This window comes from Mytilus edulis, chromosome 12 (assembly GCF_963676685.1).
Source record: "Mytilus edulis chromosome 12, xbMytEdul2.2, whole genome shotgun sequence".
Lineage (NCBI taxonomy): Eukaryota > Metazoa > Mollusca > Bivalvia > Mytilida > Mytilidae > Mytilus > Mytilus edulis.
Window position 1 is genome coordinate 47,884,494 of NC_092355.1, and position 18,849 is coordinate 47,903,342.

The window sequence follows — 18,849 nt, forward strand, 5'->3', positions numbered from 1 at the left end:
TTGATACCAATAAAAGCAAAGTTGTCACATTCTTATTTTGTTATACTTTTGTTATGAAGCATTGTTTGATGATTATAATATACAAGTATAATATTTCCTATATATTTCACCAAATTAATTGGTAAAAACTATATTTTTCATGTTGTCATCTAAAGAATACCAAAGTTAATGACAAATTATAAGAACAAATAAATACATATACTTTAGACAATTATGTGTCTTTCACCATCGTTTGTTAAAATCCAATCATAAATGCATGCCTACAAAATACTTTTTGAAAAACAATGTTAAATGAAATCTATAGCAAAAGAATTAAAGGTAACAAATTGCAACCGTTGTCAAAACACCAAGTTCCTTCGCAAAAGATTTTAGTGTTCATATCGTAATAAAATTGGTGTTTCAGGGTGACAAGACAATTACAAAACCTCTTTTGTGTCAGAATGTATCTGTAAATATTGCCAATGAAAACCATGAAGTTACTGATAAATATGTCATAATACTGTCAGAGGGGGTGGATAACCCAATGTAACCATAGGAGTATATATGCATTTGCACTTTCAGTAAATATCAATTGAATGCATTGTCATAATAAATCATAAAAACGCGCTCACATTATTGTTTGATGAGGCTGTCATACTGGGAGTTGATTTACAGGCAATGTTTCTTTATTACCTCCAAATTTTAAAAGTACACATTAATGTCAGGGTTTATGCAGAGTGGTGTAATCATATATTGAATTGGTCCCCTAACCCTGGCACACATAAATTTTGAAATTCAGTTTACTTGATATAAACCTCCTTCTAGCAAAAACACTGTCACATTGAAAACAATTGCATGAACAACCACAAAATGACACAAAACTTTATCATTTTATATCTTGCTTGTAAATGTAATGAATGAACTGCACATGCTACTGTTGTTGGGTTGCTATCTCATTAACTTACCCTCTCATTTACCTTTATCCAGAGGCTGATTTACAGGGGGGTCCCAAAAATGTGGAAAAAATTTGGTTATTTAGGGAATCAATGAAGCATGATTGGAGCGCGTCCCCTCTCATGAAAACTTCTGGATCTGCCACTGCCCTCTCATGAAAACTTCTGGATCTGTGTAGATATGTGCCAAATATATCTAAGATTTGTTTTGTAAAGCACAGCAGCAGGTGTGAAATGTGATTTATTTTACGTAATTATGATTTTGCTCATTTCTGTCAGGTCGCCATTGTTCTTGATTAATGTGATTATACAAAATTGTCTCAATTATGACAGGAATAGAAAGTCAATTAGCAATGTAACAGGAGGGTGGTGATAAAAGATAGATTGTGTAATTACAACTTAAGAGCAACAATCATCATGGATTATACAATGTGGCTGTTTTATCTTTAAAATCAAGGTTGAGGTTATATATGTTATATTTGTCCCCAAAATCTGCAGGAGTAGGCAGATTATTGACTTAAATATGACCATGACCTTATTAAGTGTATTGTTTACGTGCACTTTTACAGGTGATTTATTTATGGAACATAATTCCCATTTATTTGACAAATCTGGCTTAATGATTCCACGTCTCATGGGAGATATAATGTCTTTACATTACAATGTAAAAGTTCTGTTCATTATTGTATTGAATGTAACAGATTAAACATAATCTCTATAACAAAATCTTCATCCTTAGAAGTCTATATAATTAGCCATTTTTAGGCCATAACAAAATCATAAGTTTGAACTTTGAGCTTTTAAATTTTTGCTTATATTGATGCATTAGATCCAGCAGCAGCAATGTTCAAAGCATTTTTATGACTAGCTGTAGTATGGCAGGGGCAATAAGCTTACCCTTGTCTGTCTGTATGTCCCGAAATTGGTTTTCATTCTCTAACATGTCTTACTTACGGTAAGTTTGCCTTTTCCAAATGTTAAGAAACTAATACACAATACTTTTAACCGCAAAACACAGATTAAGATAGAATTTGGGGGGCATCACTTTTATCTTTCTAGAGTTAAATGCCTTCTTTACAAATGAAAAAATTGCTGAATCTTTAGTTTCCACTTTCTTACTTAAGTTTACAGCAAACAAATGCTATGAAACTTATACACACTGCTTAGTATTACCTGACAAAACTAAGATCAAGTAAGAATTGAGGCAGTGTTACTTTAACCGTTCTTGAGTTATTTCCCTTTTGTGTTATATGCAAGCAGAAAGGGGGGAGGTGCCATTATTTGTGTACCATGGACAGATTCCTCATTTATTTCATTAATATTTCAAGTTGAAACAGTGAAGTAGGATGGTTTTACCTAGTAATTGGGAGTCTACTTAATTTTTGTTTATTGATACTTAATGTTATTTCGGCAATTTAACTAAATAAACTAATTATTTGATATTTAAAAAATCACCTTCATCTTGTATCTATTATCAGTCACATCTAAGTTTTATACTACAGTTATCATGGTTATACATATTTTATTATCTTTTTTTTTCCAATTTTAACTTATAAAATTCCAAGCGAAAATGAGGAATGTTTGCTTCTTTAATGATAAGATTTGGAAGTTTTGATTAGAACAATTAATATAAGTTGGGGAAAAATTTCTAGACTAATTCAACACAGGTCATTGAAACACAAGTAAAACCTATTGGCTACACAAAGTACACATGACTCATACATGATAGAACAAAAAATTATAATCAAGCCAAAAGTTACATGATTTAATATATATGCCAACTAATACTTCTGACCAATAGATTGAACTCTTTTTTAACCCCAACTTGGCAATCCAGTTTATTAATATATATTCCACCTGTGATAAACAAATGTCTAAATTTGTAATCCCAAATTCCACAGGATGTTTATATGTTCGATAAAACAGAATTCAAACTTGTGTATGTCTGAAAACATAGAAATTGGTAAAAACATGCAAACTTTAAAAAAAAGTTGACAGCTGAAGTAAGAAAAAAAGGTATTTTTCCATTGTTTCTTGCAAAACGAAGGATATTCTGTGATTTTGGGTTCATATAAGGTAATTTATTAAAAAGTCGTATTTCATGGTGAATATTTCTACATTAAACATTGATTTGTCAAATTTGCACCTTGAAAACTGGAAAAAAAAAAGCTTTTATCAATTTTGTATCAAACTAATGGATTCCAAGTTATTTAAGCAATTTGAGGAACTTAGGTATCTTCTTACGATTTTTTTTTATATAGCTCAACTGTGACAGTAAAGTTGTAGCTATAAAAAGAGATCATGGTTACTGTCCTAGGTCATCTTCGTCCCTGACACACTTTGTTGGACTGCAATACTGTAAAAAAAAATGTATTGAAAGAATTCAATCAAATCTGCAGTTGTGATGATAAAAAAAATTTGTCAGATATGAGGGTGTGAATAGGGGTTTACAGAATAGAAAATAATTGGGGGGGGGGGGGGTGTAGAATAGAGAAAAATGGACCAAAACATTAAAAATAAAAAAAGAGAATATTAATTGAGTTGCTAAGATATAAAAAAAAAAAGATTAAAAGATAATCTCTAGTCCTAAAAAATTAGAAGAATACATGATATTTAATAAATTCCAATGAGACAACTCTACATATACCATATGTGTCTGTTTAGTGACAACAGGATAGTCCTTAATACTGGCTTTAGATTCTAAAAAGGTGAAGTGTATTATTGGGTTGCTGTCTCATTGACATCTTTTTATAGATCTAAACCTCATTATATCTATATATAGATCTAAACCTCATTATATCTATATATAGATCTAAACCTCATTATATCTATATATAGATCTAAACCTCATTATATCTATATATAGATCTAAACCTCATTATATCTATATATAGATCTAAACCTCATTATATCTATATATAGATCTAAACCTCATTATATCTAGACACAATACAAATTCTGATACAATGCAGGGAGCTCTGATTATTGTGTCAGTGATTTTGATAAGCATTGAGGAGTTGAAAATTTATTGTACATAAACTATACATAAACTGATAAAGTGTCTTTATTATCTAGATCAAACTTCAGTTGCACTGATTGTATATAATTCAATAATCTATTTCTCAGTAATAATTGGTGGAAACAGGTGCTAACGAGGATTTGCACATGGTGAAATTTACACCTGATAATCAAACAAATACCATCTGAAAACTACAACACCAATGTAGAATACTTGCACCTGGAATTATTACTTCATGCATATTTAACATACCTTTTTAGCTCACCTGGCTCAAAGTGCCAAGTGAGCTTTTCTCATCACTTGGCGTCCGTCCTCCGTCCTCCATAGTCGTTAACTTTTACAAAAATCTTCTCCTCTGAAACTACTGGGCCAAATTTAACCAAACTTGGCCACAATCATCATTGGAGTATCTAGTTTTAAAAAATGTGTTCCGTGACCGGCCAACCAACCAAGATGGCAGCCATGGCTAAAAATAGATCAATGGGTAAAATGTAGATTATGGCTTATATCTCTGAAACTAAAGCATTTAGAGCAAATCTGTCAAGAGGTAAAATTGTTTATTAGGTCAAGATCTATCTTCTCAAAATTTTCAGATGAATCAAACAACCCATTATTAGGTTGCTGCCCCTGAATTGATAATTTAAGGAAATTTTACCGTTTTTGGTCATTATCATGAATATTATTATAGATAGAGATAAACTGTAAACAGCAATAATGTTCAGCAAAATAAGATGTACAAATAAGATAGCATGACCAAAATGGTCAGTTGACCCCTTAAGGAGTTATTGCCTTTATAGTCAATTTTTAACAATTTTTCGTAAATTTTTGTATCTTTTACAAAAATCTTCTCCTCTGAAACTACTAAGACAAATTTAACTAAACTTGGCCACAATTATCATTTGGGTATCTAGTTTAAAAATTGTGTCAGATGACCCGGCCCGTGAACCAAGATGTCCAACATGGCTAAAATAGTACATAGGGTAAAATGCAGTTTTTGGCTCATATCTCTGAAACCAAAGCATTTAGAGCATTTAGAGCAAATTTGACAGGATAAAATTGTTCAAAAGGTCAACATCTATCTGCCCTGAAATTAACCTGTTGTTGGGTTGCTGCCCCTAAAATTGATAATTTTAAGAAAATTTTGCAGCTTTTGGTAATTATCTTAAATATTATTAAAGTAAGATCTACAAACACATCACCATCACCAAAACACCATTTTGTCATGAATCCATCTGTGTCCTTTGTGTAATATGCAGATAGACCAAGGTGAGTGACACAGGCTCGTTAAAATAGAGCCTCTAGTATATTTATTTTGGTATTTATCAATACTACATGTATATATGTAAAACCTGGTTTCATTTGAAAAAGGTGATGATAATAGCACAATGATCATGTATGTTTATAAATGTACGGTAAAACAATTGAGATCTGTATTTATAATCAATGATCTGTAAATTGTAAACTATATTTAATCTGGTGAAATATTTTTGGAAAGTTTAATTACGTGTGTGGTCTTTTTTGTAAATGTGAACTATTTTGATTTTATCTGCTGTACATTACTGGGTTGATTTGCACAATCATAGTGAATATCGAATGCATTAATGTATCAGAGACATGCTTTTGTTTGTTAATATTATATTTGGATAAAAATCAAGTTATATTTTATAGTTTGTCTGTTGTCATTAAAAAATGGGATAATAAATTAAGTTGTCATAAAGTAAACATGATGATCAATTACTTATGATTATGTAACACCTCGTCAGTTGTATGATGCTGTGGAATTCTTTGATGGAGCATAACTTAATACCTTCGTACCTTTAATTGAGCATCATATTATCTTCTCTCATTGCAGGAATCACATTTCGTGGGGTGATCTAAAGAAACTATAGAAGACTCCAGACATAATAAAAATTTACGAGGAACGAAAATTCAACGTAATTGGAAAGAAATTGGTGTGCAAAGATTGACAGAGATTAATTCCCTCCTTGCTTTCAGAATATTGGAAAGTTTTAATTGACAAGGTATCAGAGCTTTTAAATTGGACTATATATCTAATATTTAAGTAACAGCAACACTTACAAATTCTTTGATCAATGGACCAGTATTAAGTTACACAATTTAGGAACAATCAGAAAAAGTGCTGTTGCATTATATGTAACTTTGTTTTAAAGTAGACAAGGCTAGACTTTCTAATACTTATTTAAGCATGTTAACACATTTTTAGCCACATGCAGTATAAACCTGAAACCTATCAATATTAATATAACACTATTACCAGTAGTGGTACAGAAAAAAAGGTTTAACCATAAGCCGCAGTGAACTTTAAGGACACGGTTATTGGTAATTTATTGCCATCATTATATATGGATTAATGAGAGAAATGTCTATGTGACAAGTCCTATGTGATGATTATTGATCCCAGTTGTATGGTTTAATGAATTATCGACTGGAGGAATTATATGTGTATGGAAAAGGTAAGTCTATATAGGAGAGTTATTGCCCTTAGTATCACAATGTTAATGAATTACACACTGGAGGAATGATATGTGTATGGAAAAGGTAAGTCTATATAGGAGAGTTATTGCCCTTAGTATCACAATGTTAATGAATTACACACTGGAGGAATTATATGTGTATGGAAAAGGTAAGTCTATATAGGAGAGTTATTGCCCTTAGTATCACAATGTTAATGAATTACACACTGGAGGAATTATATGTGTATTGAAAAGGTAAGTCTATATAGGAGAGTTATTGCCCTTAGTGTCAAAATGTTAATGAATTACACACTGGAGGAATTGTATGTGTATGGAAAAGGTAAGTCTGTATAGGAGTTATTGCCCTTAGTATCACAAAGTTGAATGAATTACAGACTAGAGGAATTATATGTCTATGGAAAAGGTAAGTCTAATTACTGTCTGTATAGGAGAGTTATTGCCCTTGATACTTTTGAAGAGTTATTTGACCTGTCAATATTATCATATCAGAATTTTTGTTTTTTTTTAAGTTCACAGTAAAGGTTGGAGGGGCGGGGTATATAGTGTTGGGAATCTGTAATCAATAGATCACCACAAGTTTCCTTTGGTATCAGCTGTTGTCATAGTTACAGAGTTATTGACCCTGATATCAAAGTAATGAGTAGTGATATTACTGGTACACTTGATATAAGCTGAAGGATGCCACCAGGTGTGGGAGTTTCTCGCTGCATTGAGGACCTATTGGTGACCTTCTGCTGGTGTCTGTTCTATAGTCGGGTTGTTGTCTCTTTGACACCTTCCATTTCCATTCTCAATTTTAAGTCTGTTTAGAGTGTTTCTGCATGACTCCTTTAATTTAAAATTAAGCAGTATTTAATCTTGCAGAGTTACTGCCTAAGATGTCACTATGTTGTTGGCATGCAGACTTTTTTTTATAATATATCAGTATATAAGTTATTGTAGCTGAGTTGCTTTCTTAAATATCACCATGTTGACTATGTTTATGCTCTTTTTATCAAAAAAAAATTTAAAATTGTTGCCAGAGTTTTTCGGAGATTCTACCTAAATGGTATCAATAGGCTGTTAGTGTTGCAGATCAAATATCATGTGTAGTTAAATGTCAGTGGCACAGAGTTATTGCCCTTTGCTTCAATCCCAGAGTTTAACCTTTTGTGACAATGCACAGAAAATGCTTTATATCTTTATTGTTGTTAATGAATGGCAGCTGTGAATGCTGATGTAAAGGATTTATTTAAACTTTTCATGGAAATATTTTGATATAAGCACACGTCATCTCCTCACTCTTATAACATACTGTATCAAATACATGTGTGTGGAAGGATTTAATTTGTCACAAAGCTGAAATAATTTAATCTTGTCAATGTTAGTTGATATTATATAATGTAAATATACACCTTTATGACATTTGCAGTATATATCAATACTTTGTAGACAATCAATAACTTAAGCCTAATGAAATTTTACAATTATATGTTACTATAAATAGCTGTGGTTAAAATGATATCAGACATGAAGATCAATGTCTTCTGAAAAGTCCACGAAAGTAGGTCAAATTTTGGCTTCAAATATGTCTATAATACTTAAATAATTAATTTGTTGATTATCTGAAAAAGCATTTGATTCAAACTGATAGAGATACATGAACTGGTATATTGATAGTTTAGATTGGACAGGTCGCTTTTCCATTTGGAACTTTTGTTTTTTTCACTGGATTTTTTTAAAATTTTCTTTGTCTGCCAAAAGACATGATATCTGGAATATAACATATAACTTGAGTATCCCTTGCTTTGTTTAGATGAAACTGAAACAGATGGATTATAGATCTAGAGGGAAGTCTTTTGAATTTGGAGTCAATAGGTCAAAAGTCAAGGTCATAACCCTGTCTGTTTCTAGAAATAGAAAAACAAATGAAAAACTGTTTTGGATAATAATTTGAGTTACCCTTGCTTGATAGTTGGAAGATACATGTATATGGAATGTGAAGAAACTTAATAATATTTGGGGTTAACAATGAAAGTTTTAGGTCAGTGTTGCTCAAATAAAAAGAAATGAAAAATGCTTTCAGGATGGTTACTATAGTTTTCTTGCTTGCACCAACTGATGCATTTTGAAGATGTAAAAGGAATAGGAAAATAGGCTAAATGTTGATTTTTAGGTCAATGTTAATAAAATTAGAAAAGATTTTGAGAAATGGTGTCCTAATGGTAATTTGAGTTTCGCCTGCTTGCTTGAATGGAAATTGATTTGGGGTCAATGTAATTGTCAAAGTCCCTGTAACTGTAATTAAAAAATATTGGGAAAATGTTTTCCAGATAGCAGCATGAGTTTCCCTTGCTAGATTGGATGGAAAATTGATATTATCCAGATGGAAATTATAAGGAAAGTGAATTTGAAGCAGCCTATTGATTTTAGTGTCAAAGGTCAAGGTCACAGTTACTAAAAATAATTGTTTATTTAAAGCTAGTTTTGGATTGTGTTCCACTATGAAAAATAGCAACCACAATTTATGTTAAGTATATACATGTAGTCGCAACAATATAGCTCTAGTTTTGCATCAAATTGTAGTTGAACAGCCTTGAAATCATTATCTCTGGGACAGTTTGTCTGAAAGATGTCATACTTGCAGGAGTGTTTGTCTTTGCTCTCTTTGATTTGGAATTGTTTGCCTATTTTTTGCGCATTGTGAACAACACAGCCTTGTTGAGCATGTTGAGGGATCCTTGTTTTTGTGTGGTAGATGTACTAATACATATCCACATCAGATTTTTGGTCATTCACGCCAAGAGATCATATTTTAACATAGAACCAGAATGAATGTAATGCAAATGGATTTTTTCATCAAATGGATGTACAAGTTTAATTTAACCACCATTATCATCATAAAAAGCCTGTACTTATTCAGGACTATGACAGTCAAATGGCTCCTGAGGAGATCATGTTCAAAACTGGCTGCTTTAAAAAAAAAAGTAAAATTTTCTTTGTGTTTTGTAAATGCTAGCATCAACAAAAACCATTTTTATACGACCGCAAAAATTGAAAATTTTGTGGTTGTATATTGGTATCACGTTGGCGTCATCGTCTGCGTCGTCGTCCGAATACTTTTAGTTTTTGCACTCTAACTTTAATAAAAGTGAATAGAAATCTATGAAATTTTAACAAAAGGTTTATGACCACAAAAGGAAGGTTGGGATTGATTTTGGGAGTTTTGGTCCTAACATTTTAGGAATAAGGGGCCAAAAAGGTCCCAAATAAGCATTTTCTTGGTTTTCGCACTATAACTTTAGTTTAAGTGAATAGAAATCTATAAAATTTTGACACAAGGTTTATGACCACAAAAGGAAGGTTGTGATAGATTTTGGGGGTTTTGGTTCCAACAGTTTAGGAATTAGGGGCCAAAAAAGGGCCCAAATAAGCATTATTCTTGGTTTTTGTACAATAACTTTAGTATAAGTAAATAGAAATCAATGAAATTTAAACACAAGGTTTATGACGACAAAAGGAAGGTTAGGATGGATTTTGGGAGTTGAGGTCACAACAGTTTAGGAATTAGGGGCCAAAAAGGGGCCCAAATAAGAATTATTTTTGGTTTTGCACCATAACTTTAGTATAAGTAAATAGAAATCTATGAAATTTAAACACAAGGTTTATGACCATAAAAGGAAGGTTGGGATTGATGATGGGAGTTTTGGTCCAAACAGTTTAGGAATAAGGGGCCCAAAGGATCCAAAATTGAACTTTGTTTGATTTCATCAAAAATTGAATAATTGGGGTTCTTTGATAAGCCGAGTCTGTGTATGTAGATTCTTAATTTTTGGTCCCGTTTTCAAATTGGTCTACATTAAGGTCCAAAGGCTCCAAAATTAAACTTAGTTTGATTTTAACAAAAATTGAATCTTTGGGGTTTTTTGATATGCTGAATCTAAAAATGTACTTAGATTTTTGATTATTGGCCCAGTTTTCAAGTTGGTCCAAATCAGGGTCCAAAATTAAACTTTGTTTGATTTTATCAAAAATTGGATAATTGGGGTTTTTTGATATGCCAAATCTAACTGTGTAAGTAGATTCTTAATGTTGGTCCAGTTTTCAAATTGGTCTACATTAAAGTCCAAAGGGTCCAAAATTAAACTAAGTTTGATTTTAACAAAAATTGAATTCTTGGGCTTTTTTGATATGCTGAATCTAAACATGTACTTAGATTTATGATTATGGGCCCAGTTTTCAAATTGGTTCAAATCAGGATCCAAAGTTGTTATATTAAGTATTGTGCAATAGCAAGAAATTTTCAATAACACAGTATTCAGCAATAGCAAGAAATCTTCAATAGCACAGTATTGTGCAGTAGCAAGAAATTTTCAATTGCACAGTATTGCGCAATAGCAAGAAATCTTCAATTGCACAGTATTGTGCAATAGCAAATATTTTCAATTGCACAGTATTGTGCAATAGCAAGAAATATCTAATTGCACAATATTGTGCAATAGCAAGATATTTTCAATTGGAGTTGTCTTTCTTTGTCCAGAATAGTAGTTTAATCAACTTAAATCATTGTTTTATACAAATATGTTTTGGAAAAAGGGAAAGGGGGATGTGAAAATAAAATGGGGGGGGGGGTTAAATTTTTACTCATTTCAGAATTCATAAATAAAAAGAAAATTTCTTCAAACATTTTTTTGAGAGGATTAATATTTAACAGCAAAGTGAATTGCTCAAAGGCAAAAAAAATATTTTAACTTCATTAGACCACATTCATTCTGTGTCAGAAACCTATGCTGTGTCAACTAATTAATCACAATCCAAATTTAGAGCTGAATCCAGCTTGAATGTTGTGTCCATACTTCCCCCAACCGTTCAGGGTTCAACCTCTGCGGTCGTATAAAGCTGCGCCCTGCGGAGTATCTGGTTTAATTTATTATGGCGTTTAGCTAGTTAAGTATTTATTTGAAATGCCATTTATCAAAAAGACTTAAGAATTCAATGTCTACGTCATAATATCATGAACTTAATCATATATCAACCAAGCTATTTAAAGGAATCTTACGATTTAAGGCAGGTAATTTGCCTTCATATTAAACAAAAATATATCTCGTGTCTTGACATCATGGTATTATGTCTTCAAACAAAAATGTCCACCATTTTTAGAAAATTTATAACTAAAAGACATGACATGAACTGTGCTGTCACGCTGTCTTTGAATTCAAACATCAATCTTAATTTCTCGGTAATCAATAGGAAATTTAACTGTCTTATAATTAAAGATGTAACAATGGTGAATGTGCTTTAAGTACGGGAAAAATCTTCAATTTTATATTATGGCTTTAAGGTAGGTTTTAAATATAGATTATTTATTGTCTAAATGTTTGAAGACCTTGCATATTTAAATTATATTCAGTTGTCTATGATAGAAATTAAGGAGTTATTAGGTAAATTGCCAATGAGACAGCAACAAAACCACACACAAGCCAATAGTCAACACACAGTCTTCAACAATAGAAAGGTGTCTATTCTATTTATGTAATGACCCAAATGGCCATGTATAGAAAAATAGATTATGTTAACAAGAGTATCAAAGATGGGCCATCATCATCTTTTCCCTAAATAGATACATAGTGTGAGTGCCAATGAGACAACTCTCCATCCAAATAACAAATTTATAAAAGTAAACCATTATAGGTCAATGTACGGCCCCCAACACAGAACAAAAAGCTATAAAGGGCCCTAAAATTACTAGTGTAAAACCATTCAAACGGGAAAACCAATGGTGTAATCTATATAAAAAACGAGAAACACGTATAAATTACGTAAACAGACAACAACTACTGTACATCATGTATATATCTGGGACTATTACTGTGGACATAGGCCGGATTGACTATTATTTGTGGGATACCAATTTTTGTGGATTTCTAGGATACTGGTGAACTATGAATTTAAATGTTCAACAAATTTTAAATTTTCTATTAGATTATTTGCAGATTTTGGCAATACCTGGAAATCAAATATCTGCAAAAATCTGAACTATTCAGATTTTATGTTTATACATGAATCACAGTTTCTATAGGCAGGGGGCTCTTTACTTTAAACCTCATACATGTATATAATATTTATCATGATTCCTAAGATTACGCATGTGTAAATATATAAATAATCAATTCACTTGTAAGAAATTAAATGAGAAGAAGGTGTGTTATAGAACTGGGATCTCTTTCATGACAATATATTATACCAGCTACTTATGTTTAATTGCACATGAACACATATCTTAGTTATAAATCCTATACTACCATAACGGTCAATGGGGACTATTAAAGTTTTATGATTGTATGTAAAACAGGAACAATCGTGTCTTAACCAATCTCAAGAGAGCAATCTTCATGTTTTACAGCCTTGCTTAATGATACCATAGCTTGCTGGCAAAAAATAACCTTGAATAGCCTTTTAAAAAATACTAAGATAACATAAAAATTAACCTGTTTTGGATGTAGAATAGAAGTAAGGCTTAATTTGTGATGAAATCTGAAGGCTGAGTTATAATTGTAAATAGTGAAGGCAAATCCATGACAATGTAAAGGAATATAAAAGAAACAAAATAGAAGTTTAGTAGTTTTAGCACTAAAACTGAATTTATATGAATTATTAGCTACTTTTATTTCTTCCCTTTCAGTCGAAAAGCTTTTCAAAAACAAACATTGTCAGTACACCTTTCCTATATTGCCTATTGATTTTTTCAAGCTCTACCTCTTATAGCTAGTGTTTATAGACTCTTAAAGAACATAGGAACATGTGTAGAGTTTTATAGTGTACACAGATGTACGTTTAAGATGTTAATTACAATTCCTTAGTCTAACTAAGTAGATCCTTTGTTGCATACATCATAACTTTGTTCTATAGTCAGACAGCTGATGTACACAGTTTATGTCTGTTTAATTATCTTTTAAGATTTAAGTAAATATTTTTGTGCAGAAAATTTATATGCACAAAATAATGCAGTCAAAGTCTTAAAATGAATTCTAAGGCTCTGTGTTGAAGATCGTTCTTTGACCTATAATGATTTACTTTTACAAATGGTGACTTTGACGAGAAAATGAAAGTTGTCTCATTGGCACTCATGACACATCTTCTTATATCTTTATAAGTTTGTGAAACCATCTTTAACATTATTTAAAATTTCTTTGGTGTTTTAATAATGCTAAAGTTGATAATTTTTGGTTTTGAGCATACTTGAGAAACAAGTATAGAATGTGTATTTTATATTATCTTACCTCCTATACATTTCTAGGAATATGATTGGTTAAAAGCATCCTCGATGAAACCGTGTATATTTAATATTAGGTAAGTTGGGAGGCGGGGCTTATTTCATATACGGTTAGTAGTGGCGTTACCAGCTCCCTTTATATTCCATATAAGGTAATAAGGAGGCGACCGGCTTATTTCATACACGGTTAGTAGTGGTGTTACGTCCCTTTAGAAAAACAAACCAGTACTGAGAAAAAATCTTAAAGGTTTCAACAGACGAAGAAAGTTATGATAAAGAGAAATAAATTCATAAAACACATTTAAATCTATTTAGTTGTCATTGTTGGCATCTGTTTTTGTAGGATCAAAGGAAGTAGTTTCTTTTAAAAATCATGTTAATGCTAACTGTATTGAAGACTTGCTCATTTTAATAGGTCACTATAGGCTAAATTTTACACGTTAAGATAGTCGGTTAGATAAATTCGTTACATAGTGTGCTAGTGACATAATACGGTATATATGGGGTCAGTAAATTCCATATGGAGATTCAAGCTTCGCTCTCAACCCATATATACCGTATTAGGTCACTAGCACACTATGTAACTAATATAATCTGTCTTCATGCATATTAAATGGCCATTTGCTGATGAATTCAATTTTGTTTAACTGAGCCTGAACAAAATATGGATGCATTGTTTGTGATATATGTCAATGATATTAGGTATACAGATGTATATTTTCATTGGCATACCTGATTTCTATAGAGATTGTATAGCCTTGAACCTTAAGTCATGGTTCAAATGTGCATGCCTGAACAACAGCTTAAGTCAACATACAGATGCATTGTTTGTGAAATGTCAATGATATTTGGTATAAGGTTGTATTGGTATATCTGATTTCCATAGAGATTATATGGCCCTGAACCTTCAATATGTTATGGTTCATTTACTTTGGATGTTTTGCATAATTTTCATGTTAAGGAATTGCCATATCAATATGTCATTTGCATAAGTGTGCATAATACTATCAAAACTACATACAGAACAGACACAGAGGTGTCAACAAAATTATCTATTTATAGGATAATTTGAAACCATTTGATATGATATGTTTAGACATAAATTGTTCATGTTTAAAAAACTAAATTTCAATTGGAAAAAGCTAAAAGTGCTTAAAACCGGAATTCTGCAGATAAAACAGTAAATTGCATAGGGTTTAATTAACTAACCAGTATCAGGTGAGCAATATTGAAACTTATAGCTAACAAGTTTTAGATAGCATTTTTTATTCCTGATAAAAACTAAAATGACTGACTTATAAAAGTTAAATTAGATTAGATATGGACAAATTGTTTATTTTAATTTGTGTCTGTAAATTTTTTTGAAGTTCTATATATAAACTATTCAAATTAATGTTATAATTATCATAGCATGAAAACTCAGCAAGATATTTTCAATTTGTCGATTTTCAATTTGAATTATGTTTTACTGCACTATTATCATACTTATTACTGGTACATCTAATTCCCTAAAAATTACCAGGAGCCATTTAGAAATAACTCAACGCATATAATATAATATTGCCTTTGGCAATTTATCCAAAAAATATCTAACCTTATATGTATCTGATTGTTATAATGCAGTGATGACATTTTGATTAGGAGGATGTAGTCATTAAAATCTTATGGGGATTTAACTGAAGCCTACATTGTTCAGTCGTATGACAGATTGTTTAACATTTCAATACATTGTTATGGCCCTCCAGCTTCGTCTGCTTTATCAGTCAAGACTTAAAGCCGTGGAAGGAAATTGATTTGTATTTACAAAGTTTTCTCTCATTTTAAGCAACATATATTCTTGAGGTTCAGATTGTGTGAATATAAGGATGTAGATGTAGAAGTGGTCTGTTTCTTTTTCTAAATAAGGATCTGTTAATTTAAATCTCCGCCTGCATCATCAAAATCATTTTGGAATTTCTTCATAATCAAATATATCTCAAAATAAATTACTAGTAATATTTATATTTTATAGATGTTCTGATGGTAATTTTTATACGACCGCAAAAATTTTAATTTTTCGTCGTATATTGCTATCACGTCGTCGTCCTGCGTCGTCGTCGTCGTCGTCCGAATACTTTTAGTTTTCGCACTCTAACTTTAGTAAAAGCGAATAGAAATCTATGAAATTTTAACACAAGGTTTATAACCATAAAAGGAAGGTTGGGATTGATATTGGGAGTTTTGGTCCCAAAATTTTAGGAATTAGGGGCCAAAAAGGGCCCAAATAAGCATTTTCTTGGTTATCGCACTATAACTTTAGTTTAAGTAAATAGAAATCTATGAAATTTTGACACAAGGTTAATTATGACCACAAACGGAAGGTTGGGATTGATTTTGGGAGTTTTAGGTCAAACAGTTTAGGAATTAGGGGCCAAAAAAGGGCCCAAATAAGCATTATTCTTGGTTTTCGCACAATAACTTTAGTATAAGTTAATAGAAATCAATGAAATTTAAACACAATGTTTATGACCACAAAAGGAAGGTTGGGATTGTTTTTGGGAGTTGAGGTCTGAATAGTTTAGGAATTAGGGGCCAAAAAGGGGCCCAAGTAAGCATTATTCTTGGTTTTCGCACCATAACTTTAGTATAAGTAAATAGAAATCTTTGAAATTTAAACACAAGGTTTATGACCATAAAAGGAAGGTTGGGTTTGATTTTTGGAGTTTTTGTCCCAACAGGTTTTTAGGAATAAGGGGCCCAAAGGGTCCAAAATTGAACTTTGTTTGATTTCATCAAAAATTGAATAATTGGGGTTCTTTGATATGCCGGATCTAACTGTGTATGTAGATTCTTAATGTTTGGGCCCGTTTTCCAATTGGTCTACATTAAGGTCCAAAGGGTCCAAAACTAAACTTAGTTTGATTTTAACAAAAATTTAATCCTTGGGGTTCTTTGATATGCTGAATCTAAAAATGTACTTAGATTTTTGATTATTGGCCCAGTTTTCAAGTTGGTCCAAATCGGGGTCCAAAATTAAACTTTGTTTGATTTCATCAAAAATTGAATAATTGGGGTTCTTTGATATGCCAAATCTAACTGTGTATGTAGATTCTTAATTTTTAGTCCCGTTTTCAAATTGGTCTACATTAAATACCAAAGGGTCCAAAATTAAACTAAGTTTGATTTTAATAAAAATTGAATTCTTTGGCTTTTTTGATATGCTGAATTTAATCATGTACTTAGATTTTTGATTATGGGCCCAGTTTTCAAGTTGGTTCAAATCAGGATCCAAAATTATTATATTAAGTATTGTGCAATAGCAAGAAATTTTCAATTGCACAGTATTCAGCAATAGCAAGAAATCTTCAATTACACAGTATTGTGCAATAGCAAAAAATTTTCAATTGCACAGTATTGGGCAATAGCAAGAAATCTTCAATTGCACAGTATTGTGCAATAGCAAATATTTTTCAATTGCACAGTATTGCGCAATAGCAAGAAATATCTAATTGCTCAATATTGTGCAATAGCAAGAAATTTTCAATTGATTGGAGTTATCTTTTTTTGTCCAGAATAGTAGTTGAAACAACTTAAATCATTGTTTTATACAATGAACAATGTATATTCACTTTTACTACCAACTGATAAATTAAAACGCTCTTTACCATTCAGTGATAACAAGCACTTTTTGTTACATTTTAATATTTTATGATGTATTTAAATGAGTAGTTATTGTTGCAAACTCCATTAGAAATTTGAATTGAGATCAGTTTTGAAAAAAGGGAAAGAGGGATGTGAAAAAAAATGGTGGGGGGGTTGGGGGGGTGTTTAATTTTTCTCATTTCAGATTTCATAAATAAAAAGAAAATTTCTTCAAACATTTTTTTGAGAGGATTAATATTCAACAGCATAGTGATTGCTCAAAGACAAAAAAAATATTTTAAGTTCATTAGACCACATTCATTCTGTGTCCAAAACCTATACTGTGTCAACTATTTAATCACAATCCAAATTTAGAGCTGAATCCAGCTTGAATGTTGTGTCCATACTTGCCCCAACCATTCAGGGTTCAACCTATGCAGTCGTATAAAGCTGCGCCCTGCGGAGCATCTGGTAAACAGTTATATAGTTGAATTTAGATATCTAAGGCAGTTTACAAAGTATTTAGTAAATTAGTCACTATATTAAGATTTTTATAGATGATCATTTGCTAGTACATGTATGTGTTTCTTAATCTTTCACTAAAAAAAGTCCTTTCTGTGATGTAGATCAGATTTTCTTGGCTGATTTTATTTGTCTTCATTCTGTCCATCTATCATTTGCATCAATATTGCTTACTCAATTCATCAGAAGGGGGAAGGTAGCAAATATAAAAGGGGGTAACTTTTATATGTATGTACACAACATGCCTGACAAGTCATTTTGAAATTCATAAATAAAATGGACTTAAGGCTGTGTTGAAGGCCATACCTTGACCTAGCTATAATGGTTTACTTATATAAATTGTGACTTGGATGGAAAGTTGTCTCATTGGCACTCATACAACATCTTCCTATATCTATTTACATAATAAGAACAGAAAGTTATGCAAATTTGGCTGACTGGCTGAAATGCAATGGAATGTTGAAGTTCAATGTTTCAATGAATGTATGAAGAGAATTTTTTTCTCTTGTCACTATTAAAAGGAGTTATGAGAATTATTTCACAGATGTAGAATGGAAAAATGTAAAGAAAAAGGATAAAGATTTGTATTTTGAATCTCTGATTACTTGACAGTTTTATCTTATTGGAAGCTATAGTTTTTGTGTTCCCAATTTATTTTTCTAAGTTAATTCATTCATGGCACTTGAAACTTTTTTGTTAAACATTCTAAGAAAATATTTGCATTTTATTCTGATAAAAAAGTATGGAATCTTATCTATTCAATTATATTTTAGTGAAAATATTCACAATATAAAAGATTAAAGTTTAGAAACGTCATTTCACTGAATTATATATAAATTGAAAGTTGAATGAATAAAAATCCATATAGCAAGTAAATAATTTAATAGAAACCATGAACAAAACAAAAAACCAGTGGAACGAGGGAATAATCTTGGGATTTACAGGAATTAAAATCCCTGATACAGAAGCTACATGTTATTGACTATGTCCCTAACCGGATATGTCATA

The 18,849-nt window shown here is 31.3% G+C and overlaps 1 protein-coding gene across 3 annotated transcripts in view; it reads left to right on the forward strand.

The window, feature by feature from the left end:
- Window positions 1-18,849, forward strand: part of LOC139498670 (cAMP-dependent protein kinase inhibitor beta-like) — a 58,317-nt gene that overhangs the window by 18,154 nt on the left and 21,314 nt on the right. Inside the window, exon 2 of one of the 3 annotated variants that reach the window (XM_071287175.1) lies at window positions 5,804-6,425. In XM_071287175.1, the coding sequence (XP_071143276.1) occupies window positions 6,411-6,425 (15 nt within the window). In that variant the 5' untranslated portion in view covers window positions 5,804-6,410. Of the gene's footprint in view, window positions 1-5,803; window positions 6,426-6,571; window positions 6,596-6,755; window positions 6,766-18,849 lie in introns of those variants that run through there. The other 2 variants (XM_071287174.1, XM_071287176.1) reach the window with 2 other exon arrangements.